At 38.5% G+C, this 19,489-nt stretch overlaps 1 protein-coding gene across 3 annotated transcripts in view; it reads right to left on the bottom strand.

The window, feature by feature from the left end:
- Positions 1-15,077: 15,077 nt before the first annotated feature.
- phactr4a (phosphatase and actin regulator 4a) overlaps positions 15,078-19,489 on the bottom strand; it is a 49,471-nt gene continuing 45,059 nt past the window's right edge. For all 3 annotated transcript variants that reach the window (XM_083900022.1, XM_083900021.1, XM_083900023.1), the window contains 4 exons: positions 18,216-18,277; positions 17,987-18,124; positions 16,206-16,282; positions 15,078-16,032 (listed from right to left, as the gene is read on the bottom strand). In XM_083900022.1, the coding sequence (XP_083756148.1) occupies positions 16,017-16,032; positions 16,206-16,282; positions 17,987-18,124; positions 18,216-18,277 (293 nt within the window). In that variant the 3' untranslated portion in view covers positions 15,078-16,016. The remainder of the gene's footprint in view (positions 16,033-16,205; positions 16,283-17,986; positions 18,125-18,215; positions 18,278-19,489) is intronic.

Here is a 19,489-nt window from a genome sequence, read left to right as displayed (position 1 = left end):
GTTGAATGTGGAGCCTCCGCTGCAGACCACCGCTGCAGACCACCGATGTAGCGCCACGCTCCGCAGGTATCCTCCTCTGCTGTGAGCGAGCAGGGAGATCACGTGGTGAGATAATGGCTGTTTAAACGTTACGACTCACAGGCTGGCCTGGCTTCGCCTGCGTCAAGTCTGTGTGGTTTACACTGCCATTGACTTACACGCGATCCTGTTATTCGGTCACAGAACCGCGTCACTCCCTTCTCTTATCTTATCTCTTCCTGTTCACACACACACACACAGACACACACACACACACACACACACACACACACACACACACACACAAACTGGTGTTTATGTTGTATATAGCTGTGTGATTTTAGCTTTAGCAAGTGGGATTTACTGATTCAAATCACTAAGTTATCATTATGCTTTAATGTTCATTGACTTAGATCATTCCATTAGCCTTGGATATTTAATGTTGGTGAATAAAATTGTCTAATTGATTCTTGTTATTTGATTTAATAAATTGTTACTTTTGTTCACTTAAAGGAACGCTCTGTGTCTTTTGTACATGAATGTTGTGACAAATGGTGGTTGAGAGGGTCAGTGCTCAGATTCATACCTTCATTACTGTTCAATTGGGATATTTTTGATATAGTCAATTACAGTGATTATTTAGACTGATTTTGAAAGGCATAGATTGATTGTCTTTTCCCTGATTTCAGGGTGGTGCCCCGATCTAAAGTTAATTAATTAAATTGTATTACTTTTATTTTTATCAATCAAATTATTGCCACTTTTGTTGAACCACAACATAATGGTGCCCGATGCAAGGGTTTTTAAGAAAATTAATAACAAAATTAATTATTAAAAATAATTAATCATTTGTATTAATATTTTCTGACCAATTACAAGTTGAATCACAACATATGCCACTATGATTCTGAAGCAAAAGAAACCATGCTACAGCTGAGTTACATGAAGGACCTACTGCCAGCCCTTATGGAAAGACCTGCAGCATAAATGATCGTGGTGATCTCCAGACAGTCAAAATATGATGCACGACATCAAGATCAAAGCATCCCTCAATTTACACCACTGATGTTTTGATTTCTATGGATTTTTTTCAGCTCAGCTGTTGGTCTCTCATAGAAGCCCACGGAGAGTCTGACTGCAGAGTGATAAACACTTTACACACCTTATCAGTTCATGGTTAAAGACCAATATAAATTCAAAGAACATCCCTGAAGTAGATAAAGACATAAGTCCTGATGCCAACAAATGGCTCCTAGAAGATTATTGATCTACAAGTTAAATGAGAAAAACTACTGTCATCTGTCTCAGTGAAAAACTGTAGCAGATTTAGCAGACAGCGAGTGCCTTCAGCCAGTCGACTGAATAATTCTGGCTGACTTATCAGCAGATCTTCACAACCAATCGTGTTACAGGCATCAATCAATGTGAAGTTAATGACCATTTCAGCTTTGCATAACAGTTTAAGTCAGCAGCATTGCAGATGCAGAGTATTTTGCTCCTGCTCTCATATGAGACTAGTTTAATGCTTAATACATTTACATGATGTCATGTAAACATGTCTAAATATATTTATCATGCAGTTTATTGAATGTAAAGATGTCACATTTTAACGTGGGACATGAAGCACATCAAACATAATATCACACACAACCAGATAAAGAATGAAGACTACATGAAGAAGAATAAGGCGTGGCAGAAAGTGAGTGAAGCAGTTAGTCGAACTTTAATACAAATGTGGTTCAGCACAGGCCAATAAAAGAAGGTTGTGTTTACTCACTTATATACAAGTTCAAACAAATGATCCAGTGTCCACAGTCACATGAGAAACAGCTGTTCTTCAAATTCCGTGTGATGCTCATCCAATGCCTGGTTTTCAAAAAAGTAAAGAAGTGGGCTGAGAGCTGAGAGTGATGGAAAGTGAGGATCAGTGGAGGGGGCATGGGTTTGGCATTTAGTTACACTTGAAGAGCAGATATAGTTTATTTTGTCATTCTTTCATATTCAAATTGTTTCAGTGTTCTCTTTGTTGAGTACAAAAAGACTAATCAGTCATACAAAGTGACAATAACAAAGTAGCAATAACCAAAATTCTTTAAATCTAATTGTATTGTATGGCTGGGACCTCACTAAAGTCAAGGCATTGCAATTATATTTTATATATAATTATATATATTATATATATATTATATATCGGGCCTTTTTTTGTCACCACATCGTTCTGACACAGACTGGATCATTTCTCTACACGCAGCTTTATCTTTACATCCAAATAATGATCTTTATGATGAGGATCAAGTGCAGTCACAATACACTGTGAAATCACAGCGTATTCCGAAATCACAACTTGTCACGACTTGTTTATGTTTTTTCTCCCTGACAATTGTATTTATTGGCTGATGATGTGAAGTGGATTTAAACAAACAACATTTAAGAATGTTTGGACTCCAGCTTTATCTGTCCCTTGCTGTCATACCCTACATTTTATATACCTTTGTAATTTACCTTTCTTTGATATTGTCATCAACTATGTTGTATGCTGTTATTTCTTTTTTATATGGAACTGCTTCACACTGTAAATGGAATTCTAAAAAAGGTCTGCTTGTAAATGTATATTTGACTTGTGTCATGTAACTAATTGCTCCAGTACAGTGTTTAAGGCAATTGTGCTGATGATACTTAACATTATGTTCATTATTCTGTTGTGTTGATGTAATACTTCTTATCAGCTTCTCTTTGTGCACCTGTTGTAGAGAATATTTCCAGTGTGTCAAGTCTGTATTATGGAGTTAGATTTGTGTCTTTATTATTCAATCAAAAAAAAGTTTGCTTCAATCAAAAAAAACGTTTTCAATCAAAAAAACATTCACTTCAATCAAAAAAAACCTTTTCAATCAAAGAAAAAAATTGTTTGAATGCAAAAATATATTTGAGACTCAAAAAAATGCATTTGAACACTGTTTTTCTTTGATTGAAAATGTTTTCTTTGATCGAAGTGAGGGTTTTTTTGGTTAGAAGCAAATTTTTGATTGAAGTAATGCTGTTTTGCGTTTGGGCCATATTATGGGTAGGACAGTTGTGTCTTTATAACTCAATCAAAGAAGAAGTTGCTTCAAACAAAAAAAAAATATTTTCAATTAAAAGAAATCACTTCAATAAAAAAAAACATTTTCAATCAAAGAAAAAAAGTGTTTGATTGCAAAAAATATTTGAGACTCAAAAAATTTCATTTGAACACTTTTTTTTGATTGAATAATAAAGACACAAATCTAACTCCATACTGTCTGAGATTGTTGACAGAAATCAATCAAATTTATATCGAAATAAAGCAAAATGGGGAAATACCATAGTAATGAGATAGCAATCATATTTTCTTTGAAAATTGTGGGCTCATAATCAAACATTCCATCTTGCATTACCATGATTGAATTCAAAGTGAAGAGCTCTTGAGAGGAGTACACGGTGTCATCCTGTAAATGATGTGAAGAATTTTCATTTGGTTGTAGAAGCTTCCTATGCAAGCAGCTTCTTAGGGGTGGGCAATTATTTTCCGCAAGTGGGCACATGAGAAAAAAATTGTTGAGGGCCGGACCAATGGGCTGAATTAATTCTACTCCATATTCATTTTATATCTTAAAAAAAACAGTAAATTGTATTGTTTTGGTATAAATTGGGCAGCATACAAACTCACAATAAACAAAACACAGTAAAAGTAAATGCAGATTGTATTAAAATCAACAAACCAACTCTATTGTTGAACAGTGAAAACAGATTCATCATTGAAGAGAACACCTCTCCAACGTGCCAGACGCCATTGAATGTGGGCATTTGCCAACTTAAGTCGGTTATGACAACGAACTGCAGTCAGGTCGAGACCTCCATGAGGACGACGAGCATGAAGATGAGCTTCCCTGAGACAGTTTCTGACAGTTTGTGCAGAAATTCTTAGGTCATGCAAACCGATTGTTGCAGCAGCTGTCTGGGTGTCTGGTCTCAGACGATCTTGGAGGTGAACATGCTGGATGTTGGAGGTCTTGGGCTGGTTTGGTTACATGTGGTCTGCAGTTGTGAGGCCGGTTGGAGGTCTGAAACGCCTTTGGAGACGACTTATGGTAGAGAAGAACATTCAATTCACGGGCAACAGCTCTGGTGGACATTCCTGCAGTCAGCATGCCAATTACATGCTCCCTCAAAACTTGTGATATCTGTGGCATTGTGCTGTGTGATAAAACTGAACGTTTCAGCGTGGCCTTTTATTGTGGCCAGCCTAATGCACTCCTGTGCAATATTCTGTTGAAATGGTCATTTTGTGTAGAAAGAAAATGCTTTAGATCTTTGAGTTCAGCTGGGAGCAAAAACAAAAGCGTTGGATTTAGAAAAAATCAGTAAACGTTAAATGTTAAATTACAGTAAACTACTGGCAGCTACATTTACCTGGAGTTTACTGTTATTCTACAGCGTATCTACTGTTGTATTATTGTAAAAACATTTACACTACTGTGCTGTATAGAATGTCAGCTTTGCAGTATAATACTGTTATTTTAGTGTTGCTACTATAATCACCATAAGCAGTTTATTACTGTAAATGTATGCATGTACTGTAATGTATGACAGTGCTGTAAAATGTGTAGCTAGAAGCTTATCATTTAAACATTTTACAAAATGAAAACCCATGAAAATTTAATATACATTTTCCAACGAAGTGCCTAAATTTTAATAACAGAAAGCGAACAAGATATTAGGTGTGGTGAGTAAAGCTTATGCAACCACATCACATTCACCAAATGACCTTTGTGTCTCATAATTATGAGAGAATGCTCTCATTTTTAGAAACTATTTTTTCATTTTTTTTCAATTATGAAAGACCAGACCAGTTATTGCCCTTATGAGCCTATTTGTGTCCAGTTGTGTTGCCACAGCTGTAACGTTCAACCCAGCACTCAGCATGAGCCAATGGTACACTCAATCATGATTTGTGACATCTGTGGCATATTGACAAGTGACAAAAGTCCACATTTTGGTGTGCCCTTTTATTGACCAGACCATAAGGAGTGTCTGTGTACTGGTCACACATATTGACCACCACTCTGTCATGCTCCATGACTCTGGTGAGTTGAAATACTCAATCTGAGATTGTAGTCAGTAGAAGTGGCCAAGTGACACTGGACTACTGGGTTTGAGAAAAACAAATCATTCCATAAACAAATGCATCAAGAATCCGAGCAAATGTCATGACATTCTATTTTTGTTCACCATTTCAAGTTTGTGCGTTTATATTTTTGTTGAGTATATATTTGAGCAGACTGATTTACTATCATTCAAAATGACCACTTACAGACTTCAACATACTGTCCATGGCGACCTTGAGTGTCATGAAAGGCGCCTCCAAATATAATGCATTATTATTATTATTGTTATTTTGTATGAAATTATCAATCTTTCCAACAGAACTGTTGAAAGTTAGGATTTTTTTTTCTCAGCAGACTTTAGTTACTACAAGTGGGCAAATTCTTAGATACTTTTTCAGTACTTGTGTGCTGCAGATGTTTCTCACCTCTGTGTGCAATGATATGCAGTGACATCAGAAGAGACAGAGAGAACATGATGTACAGAAAGTTATGTTACACATTTCATAGACTCAACATTTGTATTGGTCATTTCCTCATAAAGGCAATTCAAATGACTTTCCTCACAGTCCCACCAGCTAGCTATGAAGATGTGTAACAACAAATGGACAAAGAAAGTACATCTAATAATAAAATCAGAATAGTGGAAACAGCCTTTTTACAGTAATTTAAAGGTACGATCAGTCCATTGTGAGGTGGAGGAAGAGAAGAGAGCAGGTCTTTAAAGAGAGGACCATTAGGTCATCTCTGAAAGACACTTACCGAAGCTGCTCAATATCCTGTGTTCTGCAGTTCTGCAAAAACTATGAGGTTTTTGACCATAAAAACAAGCTAATGTTTGTAAGCAGACCTCCATAACTGCTTACAAAAGACCATTCTATCCCCCCTTTAAATAAGTAAGCTCTGAGAAAACTACAAGCAGGTTTTTTGACATGTTTTCCGTCGCTCTGCATACATCATCTGGATCATTGGTCTGATTAGTTGTAGGTCTACCCAGTTGCGTACAGGGGCATTTTGATCTATGTCACACCTTGGTCACACCTCTTGAACGTGGTAGGGGACTTTGCACTTCCACCCTGCTGGAGAGGAGCAGTTTTTAAATCAGTATGTTTATAGTTGACACTGGATGTTCCAGTCACTGTCCTCATTCCATCTAATGTATCTCCTACCACAATGCAGCTTTGTCACAACAACCACAGCACTTTCTCCTGACTCAGCATCCCAACTGCTGAGTGGCACCAGGCTTTGTTATATTCACTAAATCTTCTTACTGCCACGCATCAGCGAGTCCCCACTTCCCCCACAGGAGCCACTGTTTGGAGACTAACAGCCGCCCACCTCCCCCTCCGCCTGCAGAGCCTTGTGTACAATCCATCTCTTGCTTGTCTTCCAGTCAGAGGCAGATGTTTTATAGTCCAAAACTATGAATAGATGCTGTGGTTACAATATGACTGTGAATGGTCACTAACAGGGCTTTTGCTGTCTAATAATGTGCACCTGCCAGTAAAACTCAATGCATTGATTAGTTTCGAGGACAAATTGGACATAAAACTTTCATTGCACCAGTAGAGTCATAAATATTAAATGCTCATATCCAGGATGAAGTCGAGTGCAGCTCTTTTTTATCACCCACAACAAGAACATAACTCAGCTCCAGTAAGCACAGTTGCTGTCAACATTTGAGATTTATTGCTAATTATACATTCATGCACAGTCAGTTCCTGCTTAGTCACTTTTCTTGGATTACTTGTAGAACTGAACGTACAATTATTCTTGTTTCCCTATATTTAGCACATTCTCTTGATATTGTGTGAAAATAGTGGGTGAAAAATGTAAGCTATAAAGGAGCATTTCACACACTTTCTATGTGTGGGTCCCACTTTTTAAAGTAAGCTAATTATCACAATCTCAACTGTGACAAGAGGAAACGTGTCACATTGGATGTAACTAATGTCTGTGACACTGAATATCATTTTCACGTGTTAAACAAATCATTTCCAAGAGATGTTTGCTAAATTGATTTGAACCTAAAGAGGCAATTAATGTTGCCTTTGGGTGTGTATCTGCATCATTACCTCATCAAACACTTCAGTCACTAATGAGGGTTTTATTGGTTTCCTGAGCTCTTAAGTTAATTTAATTTATATCATCAAATCACAACAGAAGTCATTTCTGGTCACTTTTCCTGTAGAACAGGTCTGTACCGTGTTCTTTAAATAGTGATCTACGCGTCTCCTCCGTTCTCTGTTTTATGATGGTGGAGTCCGGCACACACAGACAAACACGTGAACACCTACAGCACTTTAAGCCACATTTTCACTCCACAACAAAACAAAGTAGATCCAAGTACGATCCCCAGAAGTTCTGTTTTCAAACGTTGCAGAATCAGTTGTGCCTTTGAACACACCCCCTTTAGACGGTGAAGCAGAGCCATTTGTACAGGATTGCAATATGGAGACGTGTGGTGAGCTGCAAGGTCTGTAATTCTAAAGTGTCTAAAATACCCAGGCATAATAAAAGGTCAGTTTAAGCCTATGTTTTGAAGGTGTAACTGGGTTGGGTATTAATTCTAGATACCACACTAGATGGCGCAACACCATTAAAACGAGCTAGCTAACGCAGTTTTCGGTTAATATTAGCACTTATAATATTATCCACTGTATTAATTCTCTAGATACTATACTAGATGGCGAAAACAACATTCAAACACGCTGCCAACATGTTCTATTGTTCTCAAATGTTAATTAAACACTGTCCTTAGTTCTTATACATATAATGCAATCCACAATGCTCTCCTTTTACCAGTGGGGGCGCTAATGTAAGAAACGCTCCCATAGGTCCAAAAGTGAATCACTTGTTCCTGGTCCCATTGCGGACATTTCCATTTCATCCAAATCCGTCCGTGACTTTTCGAGTTATGTTGCTAACAGACAGACAAACAGACAAAAAAACAAAAAAAAGAAAAACAAACAAACTCCAGCGAAAAACATATACATCCTGGTGGAGGTCAATAAGGATAGATTAATTTGGTTAATTAAAGGAAAACATATCTTTACACAGTTTAGTGGGGATGGGATCTAACTGACAGGTTGATGGTTTGGATGATGAAACTAATGATGTTCACTCAGGGAGAAACTGTCTAACTGTACACATGGTGCTTCTAAAGCTAACAGATGAGTCAGTGTCACTGTGAGGGAGGAGATGATCAGTTTTTTCTCTAATTGATGTTATTTTATAACAGTTGATAAAGTGGTCACTGCTCAGTGTTAAAGGAATAGATGGTTCAGTGGAGCTGTGATTGTGTGTCAGCCTGACTACAGAGCTGCAAAGAAACCTGTGATTATTCTTATTTTCTTCATTAAAGAATAATAATAAACAGCTCTAGCTTTATGAAGGGTTTTTTGTATGCTACAAAACCATCTTTCCTGGCTGTATAAAATTCACCTCGGTAACTGGAACACCATTTTCTTTCTAATCTACGTAAAGCCTGTTTAAGAGCGCAAGTATCGGAATTAAACCATGCTGCTCATCTTATCTGATCCACCAGTTTCTTTTTTAGGGGGGCAATAAAATTTGTATTTCTAGAATAGCATTATTATTTTTTAGAAATTTTGCTTCCTTCCCTCATTTTTATCCCTGATTTCTAAAAAAAAGTATTTTTGCTCACCTCCGATGACGTAATATGACGCGTTACACGTCATATTGTGTCATCGGAGGTGACGCACAACGTGAAGATTAGAACTACAACACTAGTTCTGCACTTTTTGGACTCACCCACAGGGGGACGAGACTTCCCAGAATGGACGAGACTTCATTCCCAGAATGTAAACACAGTGTCCGCCATCTTTTTCTAAAAGCTACCACCGGCTCTCGCTCTCTTTAATTTGGCCTTGTAAAGAGAAGACAATGACAGAATGTAGTTTTCAAACTGATATGGCTGCGAGGGAAAAAACCTGCTTTTTGGCATTGCCCGCGGCCGGAACCGAGTACCTGGAGAACTTTGGAGAGCTGTGTGAACTTTACACAACTCACTCTCCGCGTCACTGTGGTAATGGAAGCGAGGCAGCGCTGCTACGAGACTTGGAGCCAGAAGTGAGCGGAGCATTCTGGGAGTTGTTGTCGTTTGTGTACATGAGCGAAAAATAAATTTTTCTGAATTTCTCAGCCAAGAAGGCACTTTCTTCAAATATTATTTCACATTTCTACTCCATAGATGACCCTTTTTTAATAGACATTCAACTTCCCAGTGGTGAAATATCTCTTTAATAGTCCCCATTTAAAAGTGGTATTATTTGACTCTGTTTTATTGTCAGTATTGATCTTTATTAAATTGGAATGTCTAACTCCACTTGTGTTTGCTATTGATTTGTTTATTTAAGTATGTCAGGACAGACACAGTCTCTATGGGGTTTTTAATTGGTGACAAAAAGAAGCACATAGCTGCTCTGTCTCCTGGTCTCATCTCTGGATTGTCATGGGTTCTAATAAACTTCCCTAAACGACTAGAAAGCTGCTCCAGCCAAAGTAGCATGGACTCCATCTCTTCTCATGAGACCAGGATTCCCCCAGAAGGTTTGCCAGTTAGCTATAAAACCAGTTGTTTTCTAGACACCACCTTGACAGCCAGCGATTGAATGATGACATGAGGCTGTACATGTCGTCACTGGTCACATTGAGCAAAGGGCCAGAGAAAATGACAGTGTCCGACATTGACTTAAGGCCACATTATACTTCTCCGACTGCCTAATGCTTTATGCGGCTGCATAACCACGGAGACCCCTCAAGCCTTCATACTTCTCCGTCGTGGTGCCGGATACTCACTGCAATTTACCGCCTGATCAGTAGGGGTCGCTACGCAAGGTTGTTGTGCTTTTGGCTACAGTGAGCAATGGCGTCCGAGAGAGAAAGACTGTTGTTGACAACAAACAGATGATTATTCAGCGGCCGAAAGAGAACAGGACAGACACAGTAGTTGTCTGAGACGATGACGTGACGCCAGCACCGCTCTATCTTCTTATAGGGTGAGTTTTCATTAATGTCATTAATCTACATAATGTTAGTGTTCAGCTGCACAAACAGGGATTAAAACATGTTTTTCTTTAAATAATCCACAGTGCGTTTCAGAACGTTTTGTGACTGCATTGTTATTAACTAGCTTCAGGACCGATGTGCTTGAATCATGTGTGAATGACACAGCTTTGTGTATGAAGTATTGACTGTGATGCTAATGTGGCAGAATTAAGATGTCATAATTGACGTCCAGGTGTACCTTTAATTGCTCCACTTACTTGTTGACCAGTCACATCTGATCGTAGTCTATAAATGGGTGGCTGTCTCTGAGCTTTTCCCTGATGCCGAATGCACGCCCTGCTTCCGTATGAGTGGTGTGAAATGTTTGTGCCGGTGCAGTAAATGACGATGCCGGTCCCCCTCTTCTAGACGTGGATCTTTTACAGATCTCGCTTGGTAGGTCTTTTGATATCCTTTCATAATCACATGATGCGCAATTTATGAATGGGTGTTTAATTATAGGGTGCCTCGGATAGTGGCTGCATGCGCACAGAGGGTTCACTCCCCCATGCGCTTCTGTGAATATACTTGCACTGAGATTGGTATGTAGACTTGTGCCTTTTTCAGATTTTGTTTAAACATTGAAATGTATATTTTTAACAAGGTTCCTTCATGTTGACCTAGGAACAACAGGCCTGGTTTGGCGCTCTGGCAGCTCCAGGCACATTCCCGTTTGCTGCGCTCTTCCTCACGCTGCACTGTCCTCCACAGGAACGCTGCTGTTTTGCCAGAATTAGAAACTCTGTCCACAGGAGGCAACCTGTATCGCTCATAAGCATAAACAGTTTTACTTGGTTTAATTAATTAGGTCTTATGCTGTTTTTAATGGAGTCGATAGAATTTGGCCACATTTACCTTAATTAGTTTACTTTAGTTTGTTTATTGTTTTGATCATTTGAGTAATCACGTGTCTTTTGTTAATTTCTTTATTTTTCATGCACCACAATTTTGTTTAGTTACTTTATTTTGGGCAATTAATTTAGGTGGAAATTATTTTGATTGAATGTTAACTTGTATTGTTTACTGATTATCTTATTTTTGGTATTTTGTTTATTGATTATCTTATTTTTGGTATTGTTTATTGTTGTTTCATCATTTTTCTTTATAAATCATTGTGTGTGCAAGAATTATTTAAACAAAATTAGGCATGTGCATAAATTTAGGCACCCTTGTCATTTTATTGATCTCGATACCTTTAGCACTAATTATTGGAGCTCAAACATGGTTTGGTAACCTCAGTGACCCTTGACCTCCATACACAGGTGAATCCAATCATGAGAAAGAAGTATTTTAGGAGGCCAATTGTAAGTGTTTCTCCTCTTTGCATCTTCTCTGAAGAGTGGCAACATGGGAGCCTCAAAACAACTCTCAAATGACCTGAAAACAATGTTTCTTCAACATCATGGTTTAGGAGAAGGATACAGAAAGCTATCTCAGAGATTTAAGCTCTCAGTCTCAACTGTGAGGAACATTGTGAGGAATGTGAAGACCACAGACACAGTTCTAGTTAAGGCCTGAAGTGGCAGAACAAGACAAATCTCAGATAAGCAGAGGTGAAGGATGGTGAGAACAGTCACAGTCAACCCACAGACCAGCTCCAAAGACCTACAACATCATCTTGCTGCAGATGGTGTCACTGTGCATCGTTCAACTATTCAGTGCACTTTACACAAGGAGATGCTGTATGGAAGAGTAATGCAGAAAAAGCCTTTTCTCTGCACCCGCCACAAACAGAGTCGCTTGACATATGATAAAGCACATTTGGAATAAGGTGCTGTGGACTGATGAAACTAAAATAGAGTTATTTGTGCAAAACAAGGGGTGTTATGCATGGTGGAAAAAGAACACATCATTCCAAGAAAAACACTTACTACCTACAGTAAAATTTGGTGGTGGTTCCATCATGCTGTGGGGCTGTGTGGCCAGTGCAGGGACTGGGAATCTTGTTAAAGTTGAGGTTGCATGGATTCCACTCAATATCAGCAGATTCTGGAGAACAATGTCCAGGAATCAGTGACAAAGTTGAAGTTGTGCCAGGGCTGGATCTTTCAACAAGACATCGACTCTAAACACTTTCCAAAATCTACTAAGGCATTCATGCAGAGGAACAAATACAACATTCTGGAATGACCATCTCAGTCCCCAGACCTGAATAATACTGAACATTTGTGATTTATCACCAGTGGATTTACATTGGACACTATACACGCAGCATTTATTGATTCTTCTTGCACTGTATATAAATCAAGTTCTATTGTGAATATAAATCAAGTTCTATTGTGAATATACAATGCAACTACAGTTATCTAACTGTAGTTGCATGGAGTTTGCATGTGCTCCCTGTGTGCATGGGTTTTCTCCGGGTTTTCTCCGCTTTCCTCCCACAGTCCAATATGGGGATTAGGTCAATTGGTCTTGGTCACTCTAAATTGCTATGTTGTGAGTGTGAGAGTGGATGTTTGCAGTGGCGGCTCCTGAAGAAAATTTCGGGGGGGGGGGGGGGGGCAATTTTTTCTGAGAATAATTAAGGTGACCCATTTAATAAGTGCATAAAGCAAGATTAACAGTCCTCCTTGTTTTTAAAGTTTTTAACACGAGAGTCAACGGGAGAACTTTCGGGCGATTCTCCACGTCAGTCAAATCGCCCCAGAAGAGGCGGAACCATAAAACATGACTTGAATCTGACGATTCTGATTGGACAATGACAGACAATAGTCTAGAACACTGATAATAACTACCTTTGCTGGCAGAGACGACTGAAAGGAATATTATTACTAAAGATCTTTGGAATTGCTGAGGAAAATAATTCTCTTTCGCCCAAATCGTCCCTATACACCGGATAAAGTGGTAGAAGATGAGCGAGTGAGTGACAGAGCGAGTGAGTGAGCGTGCGAGTGTAGTGAGGGAGTAAAGCAGACTTTTGCAAATGAGATCAAATTGATAAGTAACGTAAGCATTCAAAATTCACATGAAAAAAACCACAACTACAGTATGTGTTTACTTTCACCACTGTGCATAAACTTAATTTTCTGGGCCTAACTATCTATTTTTCAGAGAAACTTCCACAGATGAACTGCTGCTGTGTTGTTGTGCACCTCAGGGATCGAGACAACAATTTGATACTCAGGCAGCAGGATTATTATCCCCTGGGCCTGGTTTTTCAAAAGGTTTAATATGGATAAAAACTGATCTGAATCACAAAAAAATAATCTTAAACCAAAACACAAATATTTTTGATTGTGATGAATACACATGAATTAGTGACATAATTAAATATATTATTTGTGGTCAATATTGACAGCTGTTTGGGGGAATATTTTAGGAGGTCAAACTCTAATCACTGTAGCCTGATGGATGAAAAACTCAAATTAAAACCTTATGAATAAATAGGATATCTTGTAGGCTATACTACATGATCCAAATATAGTATTATTTGATACAATTTTAAAGTTTTATTACATTTTTGGCCAGATTTTTTCATATCAAAGTCATCCCAATCCTACTACAAAAACCCATTTTCAAGATTTGATCCAATCCGTTATCCAAAATCCGAGCGGATTACTTTTGAAAAACCCGGGCCTGGAGCTCACATGAAATAATCTGTCAGACTCCATCATCTCCCCTATTTCATAGTGTCTCAAACCCGGGTCTTCGTGCTGCAAAGGCAAGAGCGCTAACCGCTACGGCACCGTGTGGTCACTTTGATCACCAGTAACAAGCTTAAACAATGTCCTGCATGAAATCCCAACTACGTCTGCTCCTGGTTTGTGTGTTCACTATTGGAGTGTATAAGTATGTGAAACTAGGGCAGATTGTGTGTGTGTGTGTGTGTGTGTGTGTGTGTGTGTGTGTGTGTGTGTGTGTGTGTATACCTGCACATAAGAAAGTCTAAGGCATACATTTAAACCATTTCTTGCATGACAGAACATCATGTACAACATTTGTCCAGGAGGTGGCACCATACTCATTGTCCATCAGGTTAATCAAGCAGCACAAGGTCAACCTCAGTGAATTTAAGTGTAATTATTGGCATGGATAAAATGTGACGATACGTTGCTAAAATATTATCTTGATTGTCAAGTTTAACCACACAAATAGTCCTTGATGAACTCACATCTACATATTAAATTGGAGGCAACAGATTGTCAAATCCATTATGAGCAGTTTTCTCGATTAGATATTATTATTATTTTAATCTGATTGCTGTTAAATGAATTTAATCATGAGCTACTTTGGCTCTGAAGAAGCAGTCTGTAAACAACTAGATACCAAATAAAGGTAGTGGAGAAAATCAATCAATACAAAACTTTAGTCTTTAAAATGTAGTATTGTGGGAACACGAAGTACCAGGAAATGGACAAACTATGGAACTATGACTATGTAAAAACAGTTGTTTTGATTTCCTGTACAATATAACAAGGAACAGGTTAACACAGATGCAGTAGGAGTGCCGACTACATGTCAGTTTCTCTGACAACCACAAAAATCACATTTATCATTTGACATTCAGTGACTATATGAAGGCTAATTAGAAGAGAAGCCTTGTTAATTGAATGTCAGCTGCACTGGTGAAGCAAACGACTCCTAAGTTAGAAGAAACCCATGTGTTTTATCATGCATGAGTCAGAGCAGAGTCAGACTCTGGGATGCTGATGAGACGTTTGTGAATGTTATATTACACTGCCCTCATCTGGTCATTTCAAGGGACCATTCATGTTTTCATCACTACCAAGTGATTTTCGGTGGAAAGGATACTGATGAATAATCACATCATGCAGAAATGAAAATCATTGGTTCTTTTAATTTCTGTTTGAATGTTTCATTTGTACAGTGTTCTTGCAAAAAAAAGGTTTAAACTTTAAAGATATCTGTATCAAAAAAAAGAACTTTTGTACCATTGCTGCTTGAAAAAGACATTTGAGAAATATTTTACAATTGAAACATGTCAGCATTACTGTAGATACACAATATAAAGTCAATAATCAAATCTACATAGTGATCTATACATTTGCAGCCATCCATCTATACACTTGTCATAAAGGATCGTAAAAGTGAGGAAAATAAAAATATGTACATTTTCCTGCTTGGATAATTTAATTATTAAAAAGGAGATCTTTTTACCTAATTAGAGGATCTTTTAGATCATTTAGTCATATGTGTTAAATGATGCTGAAAGCACAGTTAAACATGGTGGGACAGCAGGTCGATCAACTGTTGAGTCTACTCTTATGACTGAGGTTAAATAAGACAAAAAAAAGAAAACAGTGTCGTTCCAGCATCTTTCACATTTTTTCTATTAATTACAGTGTGTTCTATTACGTGTGGAATAAGGCTAGTGCAACATAGCACCTTAGTGGTAGTACCAAACATGCATACACATACATATATATATATATTTTTATTAACAGTGTTTAATCTGATTCCAGAAGGATCTGCTGCTTATGTCAGTGATGCTAACAGGAAATACACTTGTGTCAGTACGTGCATGGTCTTCCTGTTCTGCTCATGGAAGCAGACAAAAGAATGAAGAGCAAAGTCTCCCCACGTCTCCGAGCCTCAGCAGAGGGATGGAGGAAAACTCCTCACTCACTCACATTAGTGTTTGCATAGAGCGCTAATCAAACTCTTGCTCTAGTGATTCCACTACTACAGTCCCCTGAACAGTCTGTTTGGGGGGCCAGGCTTGGTCAGAATGACTGTGGAGTTGTCTTGCTTTGGTTCCGGCCACATGGGTTGAGCTCATATTGAAAGGGATAAGGCCTTGTATAGTACCTCTTCCCAGTCTGAGTGTTTTACAGTGGAATGCTAAGGACGATGGAACCTGGAGGAAAGAGCATAGAAATGGTTTCGAGGTTATTCTGGATGCTTCAGCAGCAAAAAAAACATCCTACAACTGATCTAATATTGATGGGTTTTACTGAATAAATGGAGAAAACAGTGGAAATTAATTATTGATGTGGTGTGTGTGTGTGTGTGTGTGTGTGTGAGCCTGACCGGGTATAGATCTTGCTTTCTTCATGAACCTCCATCTCAGAACTCTTGAATTCATTCAGCTCTTTGCGGATGGCAGCCTGTGGAAACATGAGAAACAGCACTTCAGTAGGTGTGGCTTTACTGGACAAAGTGTGTGAATTTAGACACTTTCTCACTGTAGCTGCACCACACTCACTCACAGTCCACACATATTCCAAACTATAGAAATGAATGTTCCCACATACAGCGTCACAATTCAAATTCATTTACTTGATAAAGCTCATGAGGCAACATTCCTGAGAGTCTTCTGTCCTCGCAAAAACACTTCAGTCTTCGTTTAATCATGTTTGGCGTTTTATCCACACAGAAACTCATTCTGGGAAAATTGTGCCCACAGAAATATCAAAAACACCATCCTTGTATGTTTGTATTGACAACCAGTTTTATTTCCTTAGCCGCCCTGGCTTTCTTCATTCTGTCTCTGTGATTGTATACATTGAAATGTACACTAAATTAAAAGAATAAAGAGAATAAAGCTGTATTTAAAATAAATTAATAAATAACAATAATAAATAATGAAAAATGTGCACAGTGCCTGGCATGTACTGTATACATATACAGTACACATTTACATGTTTCCCCTTAAACCACTCAAGTGTTGTTTTAGCAGTGTGTTTGGGCTCATTGTCCTGCTCGTGAACCTCCGTCCTAGCCTCAAATCACACACAGAGTTGTACAGGTTTTGCTCAAGAATAGCTCTGTATTGAGCACCATCCATCTTTCCCTCAACTCGGACCAGTTTCCCAGTCTGCTGAAAAACATGCTCACAGCATGATGCTGCCACCACCATGTTTCACTGTGGGGGTGGTGTTCTTTGGGTGATGTGTTGGGTTTGTGCCAGACATGGCGTTTTCTTTGATGGCCCAAAAGTTCAATTTTAGTCTCATCAGACCAGAGCACCTTCCTCCATGCATTTTGGGAGTCTCCCACGTGCCTTTTAGCAAACTCAAAACGTGCCATTGTGTTTCTTCTGGCCACTCTGCCATAAAGTCCAACCCTATGGAGCGTACGGCTTATTGTCGTCATATGTACAGATAATCTAGTCTCTGCTGTGGAACTCTGCAGCTCCTCCAGTGTTACCTCAGGTCTCTGTGCTGCCTCTCTGATTAATGTCCTCCTTTCCTGGTCGTTGAGTTTTGGTGAGCGGTCGTCTCTTGGCAGGTTTGTTGTTGTGTCATGTTCTTTCCATTTGGCTATGATAGATTTGATGGTGCTCCTGGGGATCATCATTTTATAACATGACCCTGACTTGTATCTTCTAAACTACATTGTCCCTCACTTGCTTGGAGAGTTCCTTGGTTTTCATGGCAGTGTTCAGTTAGTGACGCCTCTGGGGCCTTTCAACAAAGGTGTGTATATGTGCTGACGGATCATGTGACACTTAGACTGCACACAGGTGGACATCATTTCTCTAATTATGTGACTTCTGAAGGTCATTTGTTGCACCAGAGCTTTTTATGGGCTTCATAACAAAGGGGGTGAATACAAATGCACATGCCAATTTTCAGTTTTTTAATTCTAAAAAATAGTTTTATGTATATATTTTTCTCATTTCACTTCACTTTCACAAATGAGAAACATTTGGATGAAGACAATTCATGAAAATATGCCGTCTTTTAGGAAAATGTTAAGAATGAATAGAAAATAGATAGTTTATGTTGTTTGAGCCCCGTTTCCATGTGGATAAACACATCCAAGAAAATAACCTAAACAGAGGGTGTTGAGATTGTGTCATGTCTCACCTTGTCAGCAGGAGTCAGTTTGGTCCATGGTTTATCAGCTCGACGGTCGTAGTCCTGGGCGTGGGTGCACTCCACATATTCGTGGAAACGCAGGATCTTCCTGGCCTGGAGTTCAGCCACTGTGGGCCTCTGGGACAGCTGGTGCAGGAACAAACACCAGTATGAAGTTGAGGTTTTTAAACATTGTAAAAAAAAAGTATGATAAAAAGTTACACGGTATCTTTCTGACCTTTCTGGTGAGCCTCCGTTTGATCTCACTTCTCTCTGATCTTCGATCTGCTTCATTCTGGGCTTCAGAGAGAAAACACATTCAATATGAGAGTGGGAAGAAACTGCAGCCAGTCAGGTACATTTCAATTGAGCTGCTGTCGGCACACTGATGGAACAGGAATCTTTAAATCGCTGACTCATTCCACACAAGGCACTGCATTGTTTTAGCCAAAGTGCAAAGCATTGTCTCTGTCCGCTCATGAGGACAAGAGAGACACAGCATGCTGCTGCGAGTCCTGGATGAAAATGTGCTGACAGAAGTTCACAGTATCAGCTTCATACTTGGTTCAAAGATGATTGTACTTTTGGAGTTGGACAACATTCAGAAATGTGTACTTGGACCTAGTCATTTTTACACAGACTCAGATTAAACAAGATGTTGATGAGAGGTCTGGATCCAAACCTAGACACTGTCTTATTTGGACCATTATCTGCAAAATCCTTCAGAATGTCCATGTTTTGATGGAGCAGCTGTAAAATAGAAGACATTTTTAAAATAAAGCAAACTCAAGACCTACCTTTTTAACCTGACCTTACTTGATCTTTATTATTTATTTAAACTATTTGTTTTACTTCAAATTCAGGATAAGAAACAAATGACGTTATTCCCCTTTTACTGAATAGAATTTCTATTTTACTGTACCTATTATTTTATCAATTTCTCATTGACTTACTTTTATGTACAGTTTTTAAATTGTATATATTTTTACTATTTACATTAGATTTTTTTTTAACCTTCTTCAACCTCCTGTTTTTTGTACATTATTATCTCCAGTGTTTTCCCCTCGACATGTTGAATCTTCTCGTCTTTACTTCTTCACATCCCCATTACTGTTTAAATACATAACACAGGCCATATGTTGGCTGAGATGGTTCTTTTTATTACATCACAGTTCCTATGCAAATGCAATGCAGCATAAGTTTAGGTAATATTAAATGTAAAAGTAAAATAGATCAATAAATGTGGGTAAATACCTTAAGACGATTAAACAAATCAATTGTAAAAAGCCAAAGGCATCAAGAAAAGTAATGGAATATAAAAAGACGAGGAGGAAGATGGAGTGTCTGCTCGCATCAATTCATCAATTATGATTCCACAGAAAAGTAGAACGTGCTCGAGTAGAACACACAGCTCTGCCAAGAAAGAATATTGACTTCTACTTTAGTGCACTACTGCAGGGAGCTGGCTTTGTAAGTATCCATGATATTTATGTTCATATATCATTAGTGGTT

This window comes from Microchirus variegatus (assembly GCF_963457635.1).
Source record: "Microchirus variegatus genome assembly, chromosome: 13".
Taxonomy (NCBI): Eukaryota; Metazoa; Chordata; class Actinopteri; order Pleuronectiformes; family Soleidae; genus Microchirus; species Microchirus variegatus.
The sequence above is the reverse complement of the archived record's forward strand: the minus strand, read 5'-3'. Positions and strand labels throughout refer to the sequence as shown.